At 47.3% G+C, this 24,494-nt stretch overlaps 1 protein-coding gene across 4 annotated transcripts in view; it reads left to right on the top strand.

The window, feature by feature from the left end:
* The window catches only part of VAV1 (vav guanine nucleotide exchange factor 1), a 51,767-nt gene that overhangs the window by 3,420 nt on the left and 23,853 nt on the right, over nucleotides 1-24,494 (top strand). For all 4 annotated transcript variants that reach the window (XM_034996361.1, XM_034996360.1, XM_034996363.1 and 1 more), the window contains exons 2-6: nucleotides 21,883-21,999; nucleotides 22,514-22,572; nucleotides 22,692-22,760; nucleotides 23,258-23,366; nucleotides 23,457-23,552. In XM_034996361.1, coding sequence (XP_034852252.1) covers nucleotides 21,883-21,999; nucleotides 22,514-22,572; nucleotides 22,692-22,760; nucleotides 23,258-23,366; nucleotides 23,457-23,552 — 450 coding nt within the window. The remainder of the gene's footprint in view (nucleotides 1-21,882; nucleotides 22,000-22,513; nucleotides 22,573-22,691; nucleotides 22,761-23,257; nucleotides 23,367-23,456; nucleotides 23,553-24,494) is intronic.

The following is a 24,494-nucleotide window of genomic DNA, read 5'->3' as shown; positions in this document are numbered from 1 at the left end:
TCTGCCTTCAGCTCGGGTCATGATCCCAGGGTCCTGGGATCGAGTCCCGCATCGGGCTCTCTGCTCCTTGGGAGCCTGCTTCTCCCTCTGCCTCTCTTTCTCTCTCTCTCTCTCTGTCTCTCATGAATAAATAAAATCTTAAAAAAAAAATGGGACCTTTATTTCGAGGACTGTTGTGCTATTTCAGTACTGCTTAGCATGGTGTCTGACAGCTGATAAACCCTCACTAAAAGTCTTCTTAGGAAGGATGTGGGGTAGCAAGAGGGTAACATGGCAAGCAGGAGTTTAGGTTGGGGTAGTATTTCTCAGCTGAGGTGATTTTGCCCTCCCCCCAGGGGCAGTTGGCAATGTCTGGACCCGTTTTTGGTTTCATCACATCTGAGAGATGCTACTGAAATCTAGTGGATGGATGTCAAGGTTCCTGCTCAATATCCTACAATGCTCACACAGCAGAGAATTCTCTGCCCCAAACGTCAATAACGCTGAGGTTGAGAAACCCTGTGATCGGGGACAGAGATCTGCAAGAATCTTTAAAATATTTATTTGGGTGAATAATACATTCATACGGTTCAAATGTTAAAACACATAAAAAGGGGGGCTCCTGGGTGGCTCAGTCGGTTAAGCGTCTGCTTTCAGCTCAGGTCATGATCTCCGAGTCCTGGGATTGAGCCCCGAGTTGGGCTTCCTGCTCCGCAGGGAGTCGGCTTCTCCCTCTTCCTCTCCCTCTGCCCCTAACCCTGCTCGTTCTCTCTCTCTCTCAAACAAACAAATAAATCTTAAAAAAAAAAAAACACATAAAAAGGTGCACAGGGAAAAATTTAACTTCTCATCCTGTCCCTTAGATACCCAGCTCCTTCTTTCTCCCATGTAACTACTTTTTTTTTTTAAGTTGACTGTATATCCTCCCAGAGTTTCTTTATGCAAACATAAGCAAATAGGAATTTAGGTTCTTATTTCCTACCCTCCTCCCTTAACATGGAAGATGGCACATACCACTGACTGCTTTATGTCTTGCTTTCCTCACTTAATAATCATCTTGGGACTCTTTCCAAATCAATACATAGAGATTGTCCTCATTTTTAAAAAAATGACTGCATGGTATGCCGGCTAGTCCATCTATTTAACAAATGACTTATATTGTGTTAACTATGTGCCAGGCATTAATCCAAACCAGGGGCCAGCAAACTACAATCCAAAAGTTGAATCTGGACCACAGCATGTTTTTTTTTTTTTTTTTAAGATTTTATTTATTTAAGAGATGATAGATAGCACGAGTTCACCAGCGAGAGGGAGAGGGAGAAGCAGGCTTCCCACTGAGCAAGCACCCTGGGATCATGACCTGAGCTGAAGGCAGGTGCTTAACTGACTGAGCCACCCAGGGACTCCTGGACCACAGCATGTTTTTATAAATAAAGTTTTATCGGCACACAGCCGTGTCCATTAATTCACGTATGCATTGTCTACAGCTGCTTTCCAGCTACAACCATGGAGTTGAGGGGTTGGTATAGACAGTCTGGCCTGCGGAGCTGAGGATATTAACTATCCAGACCTTTGTAGAAGAAGTTTGCAGGTTCCTGTTGTAAACATTTCTTTTCTTTTTTTTTTTTTTTAAGATTTATTTATTTGTTTTAGAGAGAGAGAGAGAGCTAGAGAGAGCACGAGCGGCGGGAGGGGCAGAAGGGGAGGGAGAGTCCCAAGCTGACTCCACGCTGAGCGCTGAGCCTGATGTGAGGCTCAATCTCACGACCCTGAGATCACGACCTGAGCCGAAACCGAGAGTCGGTCGCTTAACCGACTGCGCAGCCCAGGCACCCCGTAAACATTTTCTTTTTTCTTTCTTTCTTTTTTTTTTTTTTAAAGATTTTATTTATTTGACAGAGAGAGACACAGCGAGAGGGGGAACACAAGCAGGGGGAGTGGGAGAGGGAGAAGCAGGCTTCCCGCAGAGCAGGGAGCCCGATGCGGGGCTCGATTCCAGGACCCTGAGATCATGACCTGAGCCGAAGGCAGGCGCTTAACGACTGAGCCACCCAGGCACCTCCCCCCCGTAAACATTTTCTATACGTTAACTTGTTTAATCCTCATAACACCCTAGGTGGTAGATGGTATATTATCCTCATTTTTCACGTGAGGAATTGAGGCACAGAGGTGTCAAGTAACTTGCCTCAGGGAGCCTAACTTGAAAGCGGCAGAGTTGGGGATTGTAACCCTGGACAGCCTGGTTCTGGGATTCTTGCTGTCCATAGTTACCCAAAACTGTCTCTATCCCATTGCTCAGTGGGGTGATCATTTATTTTCTCAACCACTCTATCAGTGGACACTTGGATTGTGCCAGGCTTCTGTTATGACACATTTACTTCGACCATTAACCTTGTCCATGAATCATTTTTTGACTCCTCCTCTGTGTGACCTTGGGCTTGTTACCTAACCTCTCTGTGCCTAAGTATCCTCATCTCTAAAATGGGGATAATAAATCCCTATCTTTAAGCATAATGAATTACTATAAAGGACCTAGAAAAGTCCCTGGCTACACAGGGATGTTATTATTGCTGCCATACACATGAGTTAAGTATCTCCATGGAATAAGTTCTCAGAAGGATTTGCTGGCTCAAAGTGTCTGAGCCTTTGTGTTTTTGGTAGATATTGCCAAATTGTTCTCCATATGGGCCTGTTCCCATGTGGGCTATTCCAATTACATTACCACTAACAAAGCATGAGAGTACTTACTGGCCGTCACCTTGCCACAGACTGTTCTGTTGTTTAGCTCTTGGAGTCTTGCCAACTCATGGGTGATAAATGGAGCTCATTATGGCTTAATTTACATTTCTCTTATTCTGAGTGAGGTTAAACCTCTTTTCCTTTGTTTAAGAGCTATTTCTATTTTTCTTGGTGAAGTAATATTTGTTCATATCATTTGCCCATTGTTTTTTTCCTTCTGGGACTGCTGTCCTTTCTTATTGATTTTTAGGAACTCTTTATATATTAGGCTGGCTTGAATTTCAAGTCAGGTACTTACTACCTTTGTTTGTTTTTTTTCACAATTTTTTTTTTTTTTACTTACTTACTACCTTTGTTATCTTGAAAAAAAAAAAAACATTGCTTGACCTATCTGAGCCCTGGTTGTCTTATCTATAAAATGGGGATGTGGACAGCACGTTTATCTCAGGGGTTGTATGAGGGTAAAATGTGATAGGTTAACTTAAATTCCTTACTGGTGTGATTGATGTGCTAAATTTAGCCAATGCTAAAATAGCGGGAGGCACTCTTTTTTGTTAATTTGATTTCAGTCAGTCTGAGTTGGCTGTACGTTGTGGTATAAGTCAGGGTGTGTAATGTTATCTGCTGTACCAAACTACACACTTCAGTAGCAATAAGGGTTTACTTCTTGCTCACATCACAATCTAGTTTGGGTCAACTGGGGGGTTAAGGGAGTGGCTCTTCTTTACAAAGTACCTACAGGACCTGGGCTCCTTCCATCCCATGGCCCTACTCTCCCTAAAGCCCTTGGAGTCCTCTCTATCCAGAAGGTGAGGAAGAAGAGTGTGAGGAGGGAAACCATGGGAGGCTTTCATGGGCCAGGCCCAGAAGTGGTGCTGTCACCCCCATTCTTGATCCATTGGCCAGAACTCCATCACCTGGTCCCATCCAACTGCAATGGTTTAGGCTGAGAATGGTTTAGCCGGGAGCTAGGGAGGACAGGAAATGGTTGGGTAGACATAGAAGAGAATGCTGTAGAACCCCAGAAGGATGCCTACCTGGCTTCAGAGATGCAGGTCTGGAGGGGCTGGCTTGGAGGAAGCTGTAGTGGGATAAGGAATGAGGAGGGCTTGAATCAAAGCCATGAGGGAGGAATTCAACTAGGGACTGGGGAGCCTGGGTGGGAGCAAATCTCAGCAAAGTAGGTTGGACTAGGCTGTTTGGAAGACCTCATCTCAACATGTCTACTACAGCTGATGGGGACGGAAGTCAGGGAGGGCCAACATTTGGTATTGTGCCTTCTTTTCTTCCATTTTGTTCTGTACACTGACTTCTTTTTAGGCCTTGTACTGGGAAATGTCACCCTTTAGGACTTTCCACAGAGGATGCTGGAAAATCCTGTCCCTCTACTGCTCCCAGCCCTCCCATGGCTCCCCATTGCCTTTGGGGCAAAAGACAAAGTCCTCACCCTGGCCCATGGGAGTCTATGCATTTGGCCTCTGGCCACCTCCTGGCCCTCCCCTCCCCCCTCTTTTCCCTTTCCTCACTCTACTCCAGACACATGAGTCTCCTCACTGTTCCCAGAGCCCACCAGGTCTGATCCAGCCTCAGGGCCTTTGCACATCTGTTCTTTCTCCACGGGTCTGTCTTCCACCAGATATACACTGTGATTGTTCTCTTATCTCCTTCAGGTTTCTTATCAGGGAACTTCCCTGGTTTCCACACATAAGATTGTACCCCTTACGCCCCGCCCCTCAGCACTCTCTCTTCTTTTTCTTATTTTATTTTTCTTCATAGCACTTACAGCCCTCTGACTTACATAGTTTTTACTTCTTTGCTTATTATCTGCTTCCCCCACTGGAATGTCAGGGCAAGGCTTTTGTCTGTTTGGTTCACAACTGTGTCCCTGGTGCCTAGAAGAGCACCTGGCACATAGTAGGTGCTCAATAAATATTTATCAACTCTTCACTTCATTCAATTTATTCATCCTTCCTTTAATACTGGGACAGCAAATCATAACGTATGTCCTGTTTCATACACACAACTTAATCGATACATGGTCACACTCATTTGTTGACATATTGTCTGTGGCTGCTTTCATTACATGAATAATCATGACAAAGATGCTATGACCTGCAAAGCCAAAAAAAAAAAAAAATTGCTGCCTGTCTCTTTACAGAAAGAGACCCTGATCCCTGATTTAGTGGGTATTTGTTGAGTGCTTACTTATTATTGGTTAGTGGTGGTTGGTTAGCAGTGGTTAAGTATGGATTGCTTGAGATCAATCCCGCCTCTACTGGTTCCTAGTTATGTGACTTTGGGCAAGTGTGCAGGCCTCCCTTGCCTTTGGTTTTCTCACTTGTAAAATGGGGAAAGTGATGATGATGATGCTAGTAATAATAATAATGATGACACCACCCACGTCATGGGTATTTCCTTGTATTAAGCCATGCGCAGGATGATGGAGAATGCCATGATGAATGACACACAGATCCTCATGCAGCTCATGGAAATAGACGAGGAAGTAGGCAGTTACCCGAGAGTGGAACACACAGTCTGCCGATGGGTGGGTGGAGCCCAGGGCATTATGGGAGCGGAGAGGCGGGAAACCCCAGAAGCAATCATGGTAGGCGTCTTGGAGGAGGTGACACGGCAATTGAGTGTGGAGGTTGGAGCATATTTGAGGAGCCAAAAGAAGTTCTGTTTGTCTCCCTTGCTAACATTAATGGCGCCAGGAAGTGGGCAGTACCCAAGGGTGTGTTGGATGGGCACAGCTGAGCTTCTAAAGATCTCACCACATTGTACAGATTAACTGTCCCCCTTTGATAGCGGGGATGGTGTTCTGAGACCTGGGCTTTAGGAGGAACTTGGGAGTCAGGTCCCTTGGGGAAGAGATAAGGGATGTTCGGTTGGAGAAATTTGAAGTTTGAGGAAATTCTGAGCTCAGTCTGCAGAAATTTTAACCAAGAGTTTTAGACCTAGTGACCAAAAACCCAACTGAAACTGCCTTCATAAAAATAATATTTACTAGCTCACATAACTGAAAAGCCTTAGGAGAAAAAAGCTTCAGTTCCGGCTGGATCCAGGGGCTATATCTCAGGATCACCTCCATCCCCTTTTCTGTTGTTTTCCTCCATTCTCAGTCATCCTTTTCCCTCATGGTGGCAGGCAAGGGTGCCCAGCTGCTCCACATTTAGATGCCCACATTTTTGTGTACAGTGGAAAATAGCGGCTCAAGCCCCGATCTATGCTTCACTGGGCATGATTTCTCTGTGTATGTGTGTTGTGTGGGTGTGGGGGGGAGAGTCACATATCTGTTCCTCAACCAATTGTTGTGGTTGGTAGAATATGATGCTCTGATTGGCCAGGCTGAGGTCATATATCTATCTATTTCTGGAGTTGGGGAGGAGTCGACCCCACCCAAAGGAGCTAGACTAGGAGGAGGAGGACCAGTGGCTCCCAGGGGACACTGCGGGGCTGCTAGCAGAAGAATGGGAATAGATGTCAGGAGGCAATCGGTGTTTATTCTGGCATCAAGTACGAAGTTGCTGCACAGCCTCTCACCTGTACCCGCTGCTGACAATTGGAGCCTCATCTTTCTCCGTCCTGGGGGCTGCTCTGTGCATCATAGGACGTTTGGCAGCATCCCTGACCTCCACCCACTCGATGCCAGTAGCACCGTCTACCCTGGAACTGTAACAAGAAAATGTCTGCACACATTGTCAAGTGTCCCATAGGAGGTAGAATCCCCTATCCCCACCCCCCGCCCCGAAACTCTGTTTTGGAGGGAGTGAGCTTCTGATCTTGGGGAGGGTCCAAAGAGACATGCATGGGCAGTTACTGTCTGGGGACAGTGAAGAAGAGATCGAGAGCTTCACTGAGTTAGAATAATCAGTTATTTTATTATCAACAGGAGCTGTGCTGAGTGCTGGGGCTATGGGAAAGAACACAGCAGATACATTCTCCGGTCTCCTGAGTTCATGGCCTTGTGGGGGAGAAGGGCAGTATACTTGTTTTCTGTGGCTGCACTAACAAAGGACCACAAGCTGGGGGGCTTAAAATGCCAGAAATATATTGTCTCACAGTTCCGGAGATTAGAGGTCTGAAATCAAGGTGTGAGAAGGGTTGAGCTCTTTCTGGAGGCTCTCAGGGAGAATCCATTCCTTGCCTCTTCCAGCTTCCAGTGGCTCCTGGCATTCCTTGGCTCCTGACTGTCACTCTGTCTTCACCAGGTTGTCTCCTCTGTGTCTGTCTGTCTGTGGGTCTCTGCTGTGTGTCTCATGTGAGGACGCTTGTTGGTGAATTTAGGGCCCACCCCAGTAATCCAGGATGATCTTGTGATCTTGAGATCCTTAATTACATCTTGCAAAGTCCTTGTATTATTTTTCCCTCCAAATAATGTCACATTCACAGGTAGGTTCCAGGGATCTGAGGTAGTTATATCTTTTGGAGGGGCCACCACTCAACCCACTATAGACAGTAAAAAAGCAAATCAACAAAATATTACAATAAATGCTGCAGACAAAATAAGCCAGAGGTCAAGATGGAGGAGAGGAAAGGGGCATGCTTCTGGAGGTTGGTCAAGGAAAGCTGAAAGCTGAAGGATGAAGAGCTAGCTCTGGGAAGAATGGGGTGAGGAGGGTAAATGCCATGCAAAGGCCCTGTGGTGAGGACGGTGAATGGTGAAGGGAGAGTGATGGGATTAAGGTTGGGAGGAAGGCGCTTCACTAGTGTGGCTGTGGGTATGTGTGCACAACTAGATGCGATGGGAAGTCCTTGGAGGGTTTAAGCAAATCGGTGGGTTAAGGAGGTCCCTCTAGCTTCTCTGTGGGGACCGGATTGTTAGGGTGATTGAAATGGCAGTGAGGGGACCCGGGTGGAGGGGTTGATGGAGGTGTCCCACGGGGATGTGATGGTGGCCGGACTAGGAGTCAGGAACAGTGGATGGGCTCACGTTTCAGTGGTTGTGCTGGTCAGACTTCCTGACAGACTAGATGGGGGAGGGGTGGAAGTGAAGGAAAGGAGGTAAGATGATGTCTAAGTTTGTAGCTTAGGAACTTGCGTGAATGGGGGCAATATTTGCTAAGAGGGGAAGGCTGGGGAGAGTCAAGTTTTGGGGGAGTTCTGATGGGGCTGAGTTACCCTGGAGATGGAAGGAAGCACAACATAGTGGTTAGTGCCGTGGTTCTCAAGCGGGGGTGTGGGGAGCAACTCTGTCCCCCAGGGGACATTTGGAAATGCCTGGAGATATCTTTGGTTCTCACTACTGGAGGGAGTGGTGTGCTCCTGGCATCTAGTGGGTAGAGACCAGGGATGCTGCTTATATCCTAAATGTTCAGTAATCCCAGGACAGCCACTGAAATATCAATTGTGCTGAGGCTGATAAGCTCTGTTTGAGGGGCAAGGACTCTATTACATGGGGGTCTGGATTCTAGTCTTGACTGTGGGATCTTGGGTGAGTTACCGTACCTTGCCGTGACTCAGTCTCCCCACCTTTCAAATGGGGGTCAGGATAGTCCCTGACTTATAGGTCTATTACAAGAATTAAATGAGTGAATGGTTGTAAAGTTGTCACATGCTGCAAGCCATACCTTGTAGTGATTGGTAAGCAAACTCATAGGGGGAGATGAGATCATTTGGGGAGGGAGGAGAGAGAGAGAGAAGAAAAGGGGTCTGAGCCTCAGGGTGTAGCCGCATGGAGAGGTTGGGGAGAGAAGGAAGAAGAAGCCAAGGAGTCAGAAGAGAGCCAGTGACTTAGGAGGAAAGCTAGAGACCAAAAGAAGAAAGTGTATCGACAGTGAGGTGTTGGTACTTTGAAACGAACGGTTTTATCGAAGTGGATGGGAATAGTGTCAGAGAGTATAATAAATAACAACAATAGAAGCAAGTCCATTTATGGAGCACTTAATATGTGCAAGTGTTGTTCCAAGTATGTAACACAACTCATTTGATTTTCACAACAAATCCATGGAGTAGGTGCCATGATGTTCAGGTTATCTCTTCTGCGAATCAAACCACCCCAAACTTAAAGACGTAAGACAACTATTTTAGAATTCTCACAGATTCTGTGAGTCAGGAATTCAAGTGGAGTGTGGAGATGATGGTTTGTCAGCCCCACGATGAGAAGCCTTGAATGTCTGAGGGCTGGAATCAGCTGCAGGAGCCTTCCCCTGCACGCTGGGAGTCTGGGATGGGGTGACTGAGCTCAGGCTGGGGCTGTTGACTGGAGCAGTGGCCCGTGGCCTCTCCGTGTGGCTTGGGCTTCCTCACAACATGGTGACTGAGTTTTGAGGAGTGTGGAGAGATCAAGGGTTTCTCAAGGCGGAAGCTGCAAGTTTTCTTCTGACCAACTTAGAGACCACGTGGCGTCGCTTTGCTGTAAGTCGCTAAGACCAGCCTGGATTCAAGGGCAGGGGAATCAGACTGCACCTCCTTGATGGTGATGTGACGAGTCCCACTGCAGAAGAGCATGCTGGATGGGTGCTATGTTCGTGGCTATCTTTGGAAAGCACAACCTGTTCTTCATTATTATCCTAGTCTCACAGATGAGGAAATGGAAACATGGAAACTTTAAGTGAGTTGCCCAAGTGAGCAAGTAGTGATGCTGGGATTTGAACCCCCAAACCTGTGACCATAAGCACTATATGAATATCGCCTCTTTGAGGGAGACATATGAACCTTTTAAGTGGTTATGGAGATAGTCTTGGATTCAGATTTCTGGTTCTCTCAGCCAGGGTTTAGCCAGGAAAGCAGAAACCATCTTAGATCTTTCAGACAGAGAGGATTTAATTCAGGGGATGGCTAATGGGTGATGGGGGAGCTGAAAAGACAGATGGGGAATACTCAGGTAACCCAGAGAGTGGCCACTGGGCTGGAGAAACAGTAGAAGAGGTGGTGTGACCAGGGTCCAGAGGCCAGAACCATTCAGGGGAGCCAGGACCTTCTGCAAGCACTGCCATCAGGGAGCCAAGACCAGGAAGGAGACGTATTTGCTGCTGAAGAGGCAGAGCAAGAGAGGGAGAAATACCTTGGTTTCTCTTCCTCCCGCCCTTTGGTCTCCTGCCTGGGCATCCCATTGGCTGAGCCTACCTGAAAGCCAGGGTGCATAGGAGCCTCGGAAATGTAGTTCCCTTTGCTGTGATGCAGAGCAAAGGGCAGGCAGGGAATGGATCTGAGAGCAAGCTGACCAAGGTCCTCATAGTAACGGCCTCTTGGAGCTCCGTGTTATCTCAACGGGAGCTGCTGTTATTGCTATTTGCCTGAGAACAGGTGAAATGCAATGGTTTCATTTCCTGAGGCGGGGTCCTCTTTAGTTCTAATGGCTCTGGTGGTTTTGGAGTTTAGTTTAATCTTAGATCAAATCCAGATCTCCTTTCTTAGGACTCTCCACCAGCACATAGCTCATCAGCCTTCCTCCAGACAACCCATCAGAGATCTGCCTGCAGTAATTTTGTCCCTGGCTTCCTCCAGGTCACCTCTAGTCCTGGTAGAACACCACAGCAACTTCATGGCTCTTCAATGGACATGTTTCCAGAAATCCACCTTGGAGTGTCTATCTTATGCCTGTCTGCCCTGGGGACTCAGAATGATCCCCACATGGGTGTAACATTCAGCACCCCAAAAGATGTGGGCCTGTTCCCTTCAGTGTGATCTGTGCTGGAGTGTGGGACCAGGGGAATTAGGGAAAAGGCATTAACCATTTGTGCTTCCTTCTCAGGGACTCTGAGATATGGCCAAAGGGTGGAATGCTCGGGTGACAACCACCTGCCCCATTTTGATTACAGTTTTTTTTTTTTTAATTATTTAGAGGGAGAGGTGGGGGAGGGGCAGAGGGAGAGAGAGAATCTTTTTTTTTTTTTTAAAGTTTATTTATTTATTTATTTGAGAGAAAGACACAGAGAGAGCACAAGCAGGAGGAGAGGCAGAGGAAGAGGGAGAAGCAGATTCCCTGCTGAGCTGGGAGCCCAACGTAGGGCTCGATCCCAGGACCTGGAGATCACGACCCGAGCCAAAGGCAGATGCTTAACCATCTGAGCCACCCAGGCGCCCCATGGAGAAAGAGAATCTTAAGCAGTCTCCATGCCCAGCATGGAGCCCGACGCGGGGCTCAATCAACCCTGAGGTCATGACCTGAGCCGAAATCAAGAGTCAGATGCTTAGCCTACTGAGCCCCCCAGGCACCCCTGATTACACAGTTTTGATATCCAGTTTTGGTAAATCAGCACCTGATACTGCCCTTGGTTCACTCCCTCCCACTCCTACTTTCTCACGTTACTCCAGCCACACTGGCCTCCAACCTCTTTTTCCAATGCACCAGGCAGTGTCCTGCCTCAGGGCTTTTGCCCTGGCTGTTCCCTCTGCCTGGAATGCTTTTCCTCCAGGCACCCACCTGGATCATTCCATCCTTCAAGCCCTTACTCCAATGTCACATTCTGTGAGAAGCTCCCCAGACCTTATTTAAAGCTGCACCCCCTCCTAGCACTCCCCTCCCCTTATCCCACTTACTTTTCTCCCTTCATACTCACCACCTTATACCTACATACCCATGTAACACTTTGGTGGTGTGTCTCCTTCTACCAGACAGTCAGCCTCAAGCTAGCAGGGATGTGTATCTCTTTTGTTCACAGCTGTATCCCCATGGCTTGGATCAGTACGTGGGGCATAGTTGATGCTCAGTAAATATTTGTTGAATCAATGAAGGGATGGTTGCAAGATCAGAGTGCTCTGTCATGCCACTCCATCTGATCATACGCTATGCACCCTCTCGGTCTGCTTCTTTCACTCAGCACCATTCTTCCGCGATTTATCGTAGTGCTGTGTGTATCAGTCCTTCATACCTTATTCCTGAGTTGAATTCCAGCGCATGGACGCCCCACAGTGTGCTCACCCTTTCTCCTCTTGAGGGACACCTGGGTTGTCGCCATGTTTCGGCTGCCACAGATACGGCTGCTGTGAACACTCAGCTCCGTGTGAACACTTGCTTTCGTTTCTCTGTGTAAATGCCTGAAGGTAGAATAAGTTGTGTGGTAGATGCATGTCTAACCTTTTAAGAAACTGCCAAACCATTCTTCCAACTTGGTTGCACCATTGACATCCCAGCCAGCCGTGCATGAGGGTTGCCTGGAGCACTCCTCTTGCTTTGCCATCCCTTAGTACTTGGCTTTATCAGACACCTTTTCCATTTAACCAGATCCCTCCCGGGGCTCCCTATGCTGTTTCCCATGCTCACTCACCCACCACTGTTGTAACCAATCAATTATTAATGCCACTCTGCTCAGTGTCCATCTCCCCACTAGGCTATAAGCTCTGTGGAGACACGGTTCTGTCTGTCTTGGCCACCACCAAGGTCCCGGGGCTTGGCACACAGTAGGCTCTCAATACATGGTTGCTGAATGAATGTATGACCCTGCTTGGTGGACCAGGTGCTAGAGTGGAGATTCGGTTGGTATTTTCATTCCCAGAGCGAAGACGAGGAAGTGGAGGCACCAGATGGTGCAGTAACCCATCCAAGGTCCTTGAGCTTGCAGCAGCTGGGCTGGGAGAGGAACCATGTCTCTCTGACCCCCTCGACTGACACTGAGATGTTGAGTGTGTGTTCAGGTGAGAGAGGAGGAGACAGAATAGAGACAGGCTGGCATGGGGAAGGTTTTGAAGGCCAGGATGCGGAGTTGATGCTCTGTACCTCTGCTTCCAGGCTTTGAAGAGGGAGCACGGCACACCCACCCTCTCTGGTCTGCAAGATGAAGTCTTGCAGTCCCAAGATTAAGGGGCTTCAGGGCTGAACGCAGAGGCCCCCCTTCTTCTGTCTCCCTGAGCAAGCTCTGGTAACAGGCATTTCCTGTTTCCGGTGGCTCCCTGGGCTGGGGTGGGGTAGGGAGCTGATTGCAGCAGTTGTGCTCAGCTGTGGGTCCTCTCTGCTGCTCCCTGCCCCCAGTCACCAAATGGGGCCTCCTGTCCCTGCATACTGGTTCCCGAGAGGAGGGTGGCAAACGAAACCAAACTTTCTGGCTCTTTCTTTGCCTTGGGCAGAGGTTGTGCTGATGGAGGACCAGCAGGCAAAGGGGAAGTGTCTGGGTGCTGATTTGCATATGGGCAAGATGCCAGCCCAACTCTTTGATATTCTGGTGGAAGGGGGAGGGGGCTGAGGGGCTTACCTCACCAACACGGAGGAAATGTTCTCACACACCCCTCCTACCTTTGGTTAAAAGGTCCCCTCTCCTTTGCCACCTCTCCCACACTTTGGGCTACCAGAAAGTCCTTCTGGTGGTCTAACCTCAGTCATTCTTGCTGCCTGAGGGAGCCCTTTTCTTCAGCTGGCCCTACCCCAGCCTGGAGGCCCGATGAGTCATACCCCCTGTCCCCCCTTGAGATGTCACATGACTTGGGGGAAGAAGTCTCAAGACTCAGCTGATCTCCCTGAGGTCAGGAGGGAACTTCCTCCCTCAGGCCAGATGAGGCCAACTGTTCTGTTGCCCCTGGTGACTTGCAAGCCCTGTCTAGAATCAGCCTACAAGGCTGCAAAGGCTGCTGGGCAGGAGAGTGTTACATGTGGTTCCTGTCACGTGCCAAACCTCCTACGTGGCACCAGGAGGCAGACTGGTGTGGTTCTAAGAGGTAGGGTTGTACAGTGGTTAGGGGCATGGCCTCTAGGCTCAGAGAACTTGTATCTGGCTCTTCATTCCTTCCTGTGTGGCCTCAGGCAAGTGATATATCCTCACTGAGGCTCAGTTGTCTCACTTGTAAAATGTGGATTCATTTATTCACCAACTTTTACTGAGCACCTACTGGGTGCCAGGCATTGTACTAAGTGTCGAGGCCATGGCAGTGAGCAAGCAACACTGAGAATCCTCTCCTTGTGGAGTTGATGTGCTAGTGGGTAAGGGAGGACAGACAGATACTAACAAAATAAGTAAGAGAAATATACAGTGCCCCAGACAATAAGCTCTGTGGAAAAAAACACAAAGCAGAGGGGAGGATGGGGAGTGCTAGGTGTGGGGTGTGTGTGTGTGTGTAGTGCAGTTTTAAGTAGAGGGACTGGGAAGGTCTCATGGAGAGTGACATCTCATCAAAGGCCCGGAAGAGACAAGGGAAGGAGGCACCAGGTTAATTGGGGATGGACATTCTGAGCAGATGGGAACAGCCTGTGCAAAGGCCCTGGGGCACGGCCATGCCTGGCAGGTTGGAGGAACAGTGAGGAGGCCTGTGTGGCTGGAGCAGAGAGAGCTAGGAGGAGAATGGGGGCAGGGGAGGGGAGGGAGGGGATGGGGCAGGTCATGTGGGGTCTTGTGGTTTGCATCTGGGTAGGATGGAAGCCTTGGGAAGGTTTTGACAATATTTCTCTGGCTGCCATGTTGAAAATAAATGATACGGGTCCAGGGGCAGAAGCAAGCAGTCCAGTGAAGAGGCCACTGCAGTAATAATGCAGGTGAGGGATAATAGTGGCTTTGGCCTGGCAGGTAGAGAGGAGGGGCAGGCTTCTGGCTGTATTTGGAAGGTGGAACCAATAGGATTTGTTGATGGGTTGGAAGTGGATGAGAGAGAAACAGAGGAGTCAAGGTGACTCCAACGTTTTGGGTTTGAACAACTGGAAGGCAGATGTCGTTAGAACGTGCCTCCTGGATCTCGGTAGCAATGTTGTTGGGAGGATTGAACAAACCTGTGTATGCCAAACTCTTCATCTCAGGTTTGGAAGAGGCTATGCTCTCAATAAACGGTGCCTCCCCAGAAGGACTGGGGGCTCTCGAGGGGAGGGGCTGGCTCGCACAGGCAGTGCTGGTGCAGAGTGACTCTGTAGAGACAGCTTTGGGAAATAGGGCTGTAGCGAGAAAGGGAGGGTGAGCCATGGGACAGAAAGGAAGGAACACAAGACAGTACAGAAGCACACTCCTTGCTGTTTGTGGATGTGTGCATGTGTGGAGAGAATGAGGACATGGGCTGGAACGGTCCACATCTACTTGCAGAGACGGGCAACCAGTGAGGAGGGAAAGAAGAGAATGAGATCAGAGACAGTTCACAGGACTTGGAAATGTAACTATAATGGTTAATTAAAAAATATATTTACCCAAAGGAGCTGAGAACTCATGTCCACACAGAAACCTGCACATAGATATTTATGGCAGCTATATACATCATTGCCAGAACTTGGACGCAGCCAAGATGTCCCTCAGTAGGTGATGGATAAGGAAACTGTGGGACATACAGACAAGGGGAATTATGGAGACAGTGTTTGCCAGGGGCTGGGGGGAGGGAAAGATGAACAGGTGGAGCACAGAGGGACTTGAAGGCAATGAAACTACTCTGTATGTTACTGTAATGGTGGACACGTGTCATTATATATTTGTCCAAACCCACAGAATGTACATCAGGAGTGAACCTTGATGTCAACTATAGACTTTTCAATGTAGGTTCATTGGTTATAACAAATGTACCCTCTCTGGTGGGAAAGGCTGATAGTGGGGGAGGCTGTGCATGCTTGGGGGTAGGGAGATGTATGGGAAATCTCTCTACCTTGCATTCAATTATTCTGTGGACCTAAAACTGCTCTAAAACATAAAGTCTACTATAAAAGAAGAGAAAAAAAGAAAAGAAAGGAGGGCGGTAGGGAGGGCAGAGTAGAGCCTCCAGACAGGACTGATGGGGATACCATGCACACCAAAAGGGGATGACCTGGTGTATTTTCACCTCCCTCCAGCCTTGGCCAGCATGTTCGTCTCTGCTCCACATGGTCTCTCACCCTCCAGAGTTTAGCCTGAGCTCTTTAATTTGGCAGCAGTGCTCCCAGAAAGCAAGAGCAGATGTTGCAAAGCCTCTGGATGCCTAAGCTTGAATTCACACAATGTTACTGCCACTGCATTCTGTTGGTCAAGGCAAGTCACAGACCAGCCCAGACACAAAGACGGGGAAGCAGACTCTGCTTCTACTTGGTATTTGCCTGACTTTAAAAAGTTTGCGTAGGGCGCCTGGGTGGCTCAGTTGGTTAAGCGACTGCCTTCGGCTCGGGTCATGATCCTGGAGTCCCTGGATCGAGTCCCGCATCGGGCTCCCTGCTCTGCAGGGAGTCTGCTTCTCCCTCCGACCCTCCCCCCTCTCATGTGCTCTCTCTCATTCTCTCTCTCTCAAATAAATAAATAAAATCTTTAAAAAAAAAAAGTTTGCGTATCTGGTGGGTGGGAAATAGTATCTTGTGGTTTTAATTAGCATCACTTTGATGACTACCAAGGTTGAGTGCCTCCTCATGGGCTTGGGGGCATTTGTGACTCTTCTTCAGGGAAACCTGTGTTCGTATCTTGCCAATTTTCTGATTGAATTCTTGTCTTTTTCTTACTGAATCATTAGGAATTCTTTATAAATTTGAATACAAGTGTGTAGCAAATATCCATTTTCACTCTGTGGCTTGTCTTGTTACTCTCTTCCTGATACTTTTTGATGAACAGACCTTTTAGTTTGATCAAATCCTGTTTATCATTTGGACTTTTGTTGTTCCAGAATCACTCACAATTCTGAGGTCATCCAGATGTCTCCTCAATTGTCTTCTCAAAGTCTTGCCTTTAGCATTTAAGTCTTTAATACCATCTGGAATTTGTTTCAAGTAGGATATGAGGGAGGCAGGAATTTGATGTATCATTTGTTTTTTTGCCCTTATGGATAACCAGTTGAGCCACCCACAATTATGAAATAATATTTGTTTTTACCGTACATATGTAACACCTGCTCAGTCATAAAAGACATTTTCATTCATGTATGATTTATTTCTGGGTCCTCTATTATGGTTTATTTGTCTTTATCCCTATATTTCTTATCTATTGCTAAGTAACAAATTATCCCCCAAATATTCCTTTATTGAGCACTTATTATGCTTATGAGTTATTTGGATCAGGAATGATGAAATGGCTCAGCTGGGGTTTCTTGTGAGGTTGCAATCAGATGTCAGCCAGGGCTGCAGTCATCCAAAGGCTCAACCGTGGCTGGAGGATCTGCTTCCTTGATGATTCAGCCACATGGAACCCAGTTCCTCTCCACTTGGACCTCTCCATAGGGCTGACTGAGTGGTCTCACAACATGGTGGCTGGTCAGTGATCCAAGAGGCCCAAAGTGGAAGCAGGAATGCCTTTTATCACCAAGCCTTGAAAAGTCACGTATTGTTACTTCTACCATACTCTATCAGTCAGCCACACAGGGCTAATCTTGGTTCAGTGAGAGAGGTAATTACAATTAGGGCAAAAGTACTGGGATCTGTGGGCCACTGGGGGCCATCTTGGAGGCTAACTGCTATAATTACATTGTCTTAATTACTGTAGATGTATGATAAGTCTTGATGAGAGTATTCCCAGTTAACTTTTCCTCTACAGACTTGTCTCGGCTATTTGTGACTCTGTGCTTTCCCATATAAATTTTAGGATTCCTGTGCCAAGTTCAGTGAAAAACCATATTGAGATTTTAATTGAAATTGTGTTGGACCTGGGGCTCCTGGGTGGCTCAGTTGTTAAGCACCTGCCTTCGGCTCAGGTCATGATCCCAGGGTCCTGGGATCGAGTCCCGCATTGGGCTCCCTGCTCTGCGGGGAGCCTGCTTCTCCCTCTCCCACTCCCCCTGCTTGTGTTCCCTCTCTCGCTGTGTCTCTCTCTGTCAAATAAATAAATAAAATCTTAAAAAAAAAAAAAGAAATCGTGTTGGACCTATAGTTCAATTTTGGAGAGGGCTGAAATTTTTAAAATATTGAGTCTTTCTAGATAAGAATTAGTATATATTTCACTCTCTTTGTTTAGATCTTCTTTCATATTTTTCAATAAAATTTTGTAATTTTTCATGAAAGATTTTTCACTTCTTTTTGTTAGATTTATATGTATCACTAGCTTTTTTGTATGTTTGTTTTACATTTTTTAGGCTATGATAAATGGTATCCTTTTAAAATAGAAGTCCGATTTTTATGCAGTGAAATGCTCAGTTCTTCAGTTACTGCTCAATGAGTTCTAGCAGATGTATACATTTGTGCAACCCACATCCTTGTCAAGACACAGAACATTTCCATCACTTGTGGCCTTTCTGAGTCAATCTCCACCACCCTCCCCACCCCAGAAGCAACCACTGATCTGATTTCTATCACCGTAGATTAGTTTTGCTTATTCTAGGATTTCATAAGTGTTACTTTTTTAAGAAAATAGCGTTTTCTGATTGATTGTTGCTAATGCACCAACACACAGTAAACTTTGTATATTGATTGTGTATTCACTCACGTTGTAAAGTTACTGTATTGATTCTGGTTATTTATCTGTATATTCTTTTGGGCTCTTTGTGTTGACAGTGGTATCTTCTGCATTTGCCCAATTTCTTCCTCCCTTCTTCCCTCCCTTCCGTCCCTCCCTCCCCTCCCCTCTCCTCCCTTCCCCTCCCCCTCACTCCCTTCCTTTCTTTCTTTCCTTCCTTCCTTCCTTCCTTCCTTCCTTCCTTCCTTCCTTCCTTCCTTCCTTCCTTCCTTGTTTTGTCTTGCAGTGCAGGCTAAGATCTTCAATGCAGTGTTGACTCGAAATGGTAATGGGGACACCCTACCTTAGTTCTGATTTCAAATGCCAGGGAATCTTTTCAACATTTCCCCATTAAATATAATATTCTGCTTTTTATTTAACGTGAAGGTTTAAGATTTTTTTGAAGATGCTCTCTTTATCAGGTTACAGAAATTCCTTTCCACTCTTCCTTTCCACTCTTCCTTTGCCACTCTTTTTCTTTCTTTCTTTCTTTCTTTCTCTTTCTTTTTTAAGATTTTATTTATTTATTTGAGGGAGGGAGGGAGGGAGAGAGAGAGAGAGCGCACAAGGTGGAGGGGAGCGGCAGAAGGAGAGGGAGAAGCAGGCTCTCCACTGAGCAAGGAGCCCGATGCAGTTCTCAGTCCCAGGACCCTGGGATCATGACCTGAGCCAAAGGCAGATGCTTAACTGACTGAGCCACCCAGGTGCCCCTCTTTCTCTCTTTCTTTATCACAAATGGGTGTTGAATTGCTACTCTTACTAATCTCTTTTCAACAGAGAAAGAACAAGCCTTGGACAGGCAATAGAATCCAGCTGGACTTTACTAACGCTGTTTACATCATATTTATTTTACACTGCCTTCTTTTTATAGCAAATGATCCTAGTTTCCTTTTGATAGAAGGATGTAAAGTTCTCTTCTTAAATACATTTATTTAAGTTAAGGTTTATTTATTTACCTTATTTTATTTTTTTAAAGATTTTATTTATTTATTTGACAGAATTAGAGAGAGAGGGAGAGGAAGAGAGAGAGCACAAGCAGGGGGAGTGGCAGAAGGAGAGGAGAGAGAGAATGGGAGCCCAATGGGGCTCGAGCCCAGGACCCCGGGAAGCTGGAGGCAGAAACTTAACTGACTGAACCACCCAGGCATCCCTAAGTTAAAGTTTATTTAAAGTTCATGTTCCATAGATAGTGGGATAGGTATACTGCGGATGCAGCAATAACTGAGAAGAAGATACAGTCTGAAGATGGAAGTGTGAGATCCACGGGTACAATGAACACTGTACTGACTTGATTCACATATGTTACTGCAGCATAGTGCTTGCAGTCATACTGACTGGGTTTGCACCCTGGCTGGCTGTCCTTGCCTCAGTTTCCTTATCTGTGAAATGATGATATAATAGTACTTGCAGAATTCCATTACACACACAGACACACACACACATGCACAGAGGTGGGGTGGGGAGCGAATATGAGGGGGGGGGAGGGATATGGAGGGAGAAAGAGAGAGAGAAAGTCAAACTCATAGAAACAGAGAGTAGAAGGGGCTGAGGTGAGGGATGAGGAAAATGGGGAGATGTTGGTCAAAGGGTACAAAATTGCAGTTAGGTAGGATGAATCCATCTAGGGATCTAATGCGCAGGCATGATGTCCTTAAGAATACTGTATTGAGGGGGGGCGCCTGGGTGGCTCAGTTGGTTAAGCAACTGCCTTCGGCTCGGGTCATGATCCTGGAGTCCCTGGATCGAGTCCCGCATCGGGCTCCCTGCTCAGCAGGGAGTCTGCTTCTCTCTCTGACCCTAACCCCTCTCATGTACTCTCTCTCATTCTCGCTCTCTCAAATAAATAAATAAATCTTTAAAAAAAAAAAAAGAATACTGTATTGAGGGGGCGCCTGGGTGGCTCAGTCGTTAAGCGTCTGCCTTCGGCTCAGGTCATGATCCCAGGGTCCTGGGATCAAGCCCCGCATTGGGCTCTCTGCTCAGCGGCAAGCCTGCTTCTCCCTCTCTCGCTGTGTCTCTCTCTGTCAAATAAATAAATAAAATCTTAAAAAAAAAAAAATACTGTATTGAGGAGCGCCTGGGCAGCTCAGTCGGTTAAGCATCTGACTCTTGATTTTGGCTCAGGTCATGATCTCAGGGTCGTGAAATCCAGCCCTGCATCGGGCTCAGTGCTGAGTGTGGAGTCTGCTTAAGATTCTCTCTTGCCCTCTCCCTCTACCCACCCCACCCCACTCCCACTCCCACACCCATGTGCACACACACTCTCTCTCTCTCAAAAAAAAAAATAATACTATATTGAATCTGGAAATATGCTAAGAGAGTAGATTTCAGATGTGCTCATCACACACAAAAACAATGACTATGTGAGGAGATGCTATGTTAATTAGCTGGACTGTAGTAATCATTTCACTATGAATATTCATATCAAATAATCACATAGCATGCCTTAAATATACACAATGTTATATATACATTAAAAATATATAGAGAGAGTGCTGGGATTTGGGCACATGGCAGGTGCTCATGCAAGGCCATGACATAGAACTGGGGTCAAGAAAGGTTGGTTAGAATTCTGTAGGATCTAGGGACCTTAGAGAGAGCTGAGCCCATTGGGACATTTGGATGAACTGATATCAGGCAAATGCAAGGATGTGAGGTCTTGTTTATAGCAGAACCAAATACGCCAAACCCAGAGTGACATCCTGTATGTCTAACTGCTACATCAGTTAGTATCTTGTGGTTACAAGTCACTACAAACCAACCCAAACTGATTTAAAGAAGAAAGGAATGTGTTGGCTCATGAAATCGAAAAGTTAAACATGTCTCCTATAAATGGAACTCTACAATATGTAACCTTTTGTGCCTGGCTTCTTTCACTGAGCATCATGTTTTTGAGGGTTATCCACTCTGTGGCATGTATCAATACTTCACTCCTTTCTATGGCCTAATACTATTCCATTTTATAGATGTACATTATTTTGTTTATTTATTGGTTATAGACATAAGTAAATTCACAGAGACAGGAAACAGACAGTGGCTGCCAGGGAGAAGGAAGAGACTGGGAATGGCAGGTGACTACTTAATGGGGGCAGGATTTCCTTTTGGGCTGAGAAAAAAGTTTTGGAACTAGATGAGGTGCTCATTGCATGACATTGTGAGTGGGCTGTCACCGAAATGTACGCTTAAATGGTTCATGGTTAGATTTTTTTTATTGTTGTAAGAGATACACAATATTTATCATTACATATACATACACAAAATGACATAAATATATATTTGATAAATATAAATACAAATTTATATAAATATTTGAATATCATATAAATAAAATAGAATATTTACCATTTTAACCATTTATAAGTATACAATTCAGTGGCATTAAATCCATTCACAATGTTGTGTACCCATTACTACTGTATCCAAAACTGTTCCTCATCCCCAACAGAAATTCTGTCCCCATGAAGCACAGACTCCCCACCCCCACCTCCAACCCCTGGCTCCCACCATCTACTTTCTGTCTCTGTGAATTTGCCTACTCTAGGGACCTCATATAAGTGGAATCCTATAATAATTGTCCGTCTGTGTCTGGCTTATTTCACTGAGCATAACGTTTTCAAGGTTCATTCATGCTGTAGCATAAATCAAAATTTCATTCCTTTTTCTGGCTAAGTAATATTCCATCATATGTATATAATGCATTTCATTATCAGTTAATGGTTAACTTTATGTTATATGAATTTTACCTCAGTAAGCAAGAATTCAAGGGTAGAGTTAGCTTCAGGTACAGCTTGATCTTTATCAGAAGAGGGTGTGGCTTACTGAGAGGGAGCTGGTGCCTTCTTTTTTCCCTTCTGGGCCAGTCCCCAAGTCAGACTGCCCAGGGCTCAGCTTCTCCCCTGTTCTGTTACGTTTCCTCCACCCCCATTTCTGTCTCTCTTCACAGTTCCTGTGCCTTAAGAACATCCGTACCTTTTTGTCTACCTGCTGTGAGAAGTTTGGCCTCAAGCGGAGTGAACTCTTTGAGGCCTTTGACCTTTTCGATGTGCAGGATTTTGGGAAGGTAAGCTGGTGCTGAACTTCCCATGAGCTGGGCACATAGAGCTGGAAGATTGGATTTCAGTCCATTTCCGTGAACATTTCCATCAAGAAAGCTAAGTGTTGTTGGGGGAAGAACAGGTAAGCCAGACCAGGCAGTACACCAGGTGCAAAGAGCATGGGATATGGCAGCTGGGTTCCAGTCCCTGCTTTGCTACTTGCTGTGTGACCTCAGATTTGTGACCATGCCTCTCTGAGCCCTAGGTCCCTCCTTTCTAACACAGGAATAATACCATCCTATACTTTCTGAGTGGTTATAAGGATTGCATAGAAGAAGGCGATCGAGTGGTGGGTGCTTAGTTAAGGGAACCCTGACCTACTCACATAGAGGAGTGGGAAGGTGGAGAAAATCCTGAATTAGGCTCTTAGGGGCGTGGAATCTAACCATAATATCTAGCCTCAGATATTGGAGTCTGAGGCTATGTTCTGGTGTGTGGGTGGGCAAGGGGCTTGCTGAGCATCCATGGCCTTTGTCACAGGTAATCTACACCCTGTCTGCTCTGTCCTGGACCCCTATTGCCCAGAATAAGGGGATCATGTGAGTAACCATTTGATCTGACATCCTTGGGTTGATCTGGCCCCAATGCTCCCCCTCCTGGAAGTGCCCCTCCCACCTAGCCCCCAGGCCTCTGGCTCATACCATCATGGCTCCTCCAGGCCCTTCCCCACTGAGGAGGAGAGTGTGGGTGATGAAGACATCTACAGCGGCCTATCTGACCAGATCGAGTGAGTGTGTGGGACCCCCACCCTGCCCTGGGGATCTGGGGGGACATGGCCCTGCCCTAGGGAGTCTGAGAGGACATGGCCCTGCTCTAGGGGGTCTGAGGGGACATGGCCCTGCCCTAGGGGGCTTGAGGGGGACATAGTCCTGCCCTAGGGGATCTGAGGGACATAGCCCTGCCCTAGGGAGTCTGAGGGGGACATAAACCTGCCCTAGGGGGTCTGAGGGGGCATAGCTCTGCCCTAGGGAGTCTGAGGGGGACATAACCCTGCCCTAGGGGGTCTGAGGGACATAGCTCTGCCCTAGGGAGTCTGAGGGGGACATAGCCCTGCCCTAGGGAGTCTGAGAGGACTTGGCCCTGCCCTGTGGTGGGGGGGGAGGAGTCTGAGAGGACATGGCTCCGCCCTGTGGATCTGAGGGAACATGAGTTTGAGTTGGGAGGGACCCGAGGGGTTCCTGGCCTGCGGGATCCAGTGGCCCTGGCTGACTCCACACTCCGCAGCGACACGGTGGAGGAGGATGAGGACCTGTACGACTGTGTGGAGAATGAGGAGGCGGAGGGTGATGAGATCTATGAAGACCTCATGCGCTCGGAGCCCATGGCCATGCAGGTGCGTGGGGCGGAGTGTGGTGACTGCGCGGGCGTATGGGCTGGTGGGGCCCCGGGCTCCCCAACACCGACCTGTCCTCCCCATTCTCAGCCCAAGATGACAGAGTATGACAAGCGGTGCTGTTGCTTGCGGGAGATCCAGCAGACGGAGGAGAAGTATACGGACACGCTAGGCTCCATCCAACAGGTGCGGTGCTCCGACCCAACCTCTGGCGGGTGCATCCGCATGCGCATGCGCGGGAGCTGGGCGGGCAGGTGCGCATCCACCCGTGTGGTGGCCTCTGGGCCACGCCTGAGAAGCCCCCTGTGTCCCAAGCGGGCCTGGGGCTCCTCTCCGTCCTCATTGCTTTGTGTTTCTTCATCTCTCTTCGTCTCTGCTTTTCTCTTTCATCCTGTCTCCTATGTTGATCTGTCTCTTTCCCTCCGGGTCTCTCCTTAATTCTTCCTGTTTGTCTTTCTTTCTCTATGTTTGTCCCTTTATCCCTGTCTGTATCTGTTCCTGAATCCTCGTCCTGTCCGCCTGTCTTGATTATGTCTCTCCAACCTTCTATTCCCTTCCTTTTGGCCACTGCTTTTTCAACTGCTTTATTGAGATGAATCCAATATACCATACGGCTCACCCATTTAATGGATACAGTTCAGTGGCTTTTGGTTTATTCACAAGGTTGTGCAACCATCGCCACTGTTAATTTTAGGACATTTTCATCATCCGCCCCAAAGAAAATCCATACCCTTCAGCCATCACCCCATAAGCCCCCATCCTTCCCCAGTCCCTGGCAACTGTTAATCTACTTCCTGTCTCCGTGGATGAGCCTGTTCTGGGCGTGTCACACACGTGGACTCACACCCCGTGTGGCCTTCTGCGTCTGGTTCCCTCCCTGAGCGTCGTGGGCAGCGCATGTCGACGCCTTGCTCGTATTCAGGGCTGATATTCCCGTGTGAGTGGACTACATCTTGTTATCCATGCATCCACTGATGGCCATTTGACTGATGGACATTTGGGGTGTTCCCACTTTCTGACTATTATGAATAACTGCTGCGAACAGCCAGGTACAGGTGTCTGTGTGGACATTCTCCCTCTCTCTTTCTCTCCCAGTCGCTCTTTCTGTTTGTCTCTTTCTGACTCTGC

Source organism: Mirounga leonina, unplaced genomic scaffold (assembly GCF_011800145.1).
Source record: "Mirounga leonina isolate KUSES-001 unplaced genomic scaffold, KU_Mleo_1.0 Mir_94, whole genome shotgun sequence".
NCBI classification, from domain to species: Eukaryota; Metazoa; Chordata; class Mammalia; order Carnivora; family Phocidae; genus Mirounga; species Mirounga leonina.
Note: the sequence above shows the minus strand (reverse complement) of the source record. Positions and strands in the feature narration are given on the sequence as shown.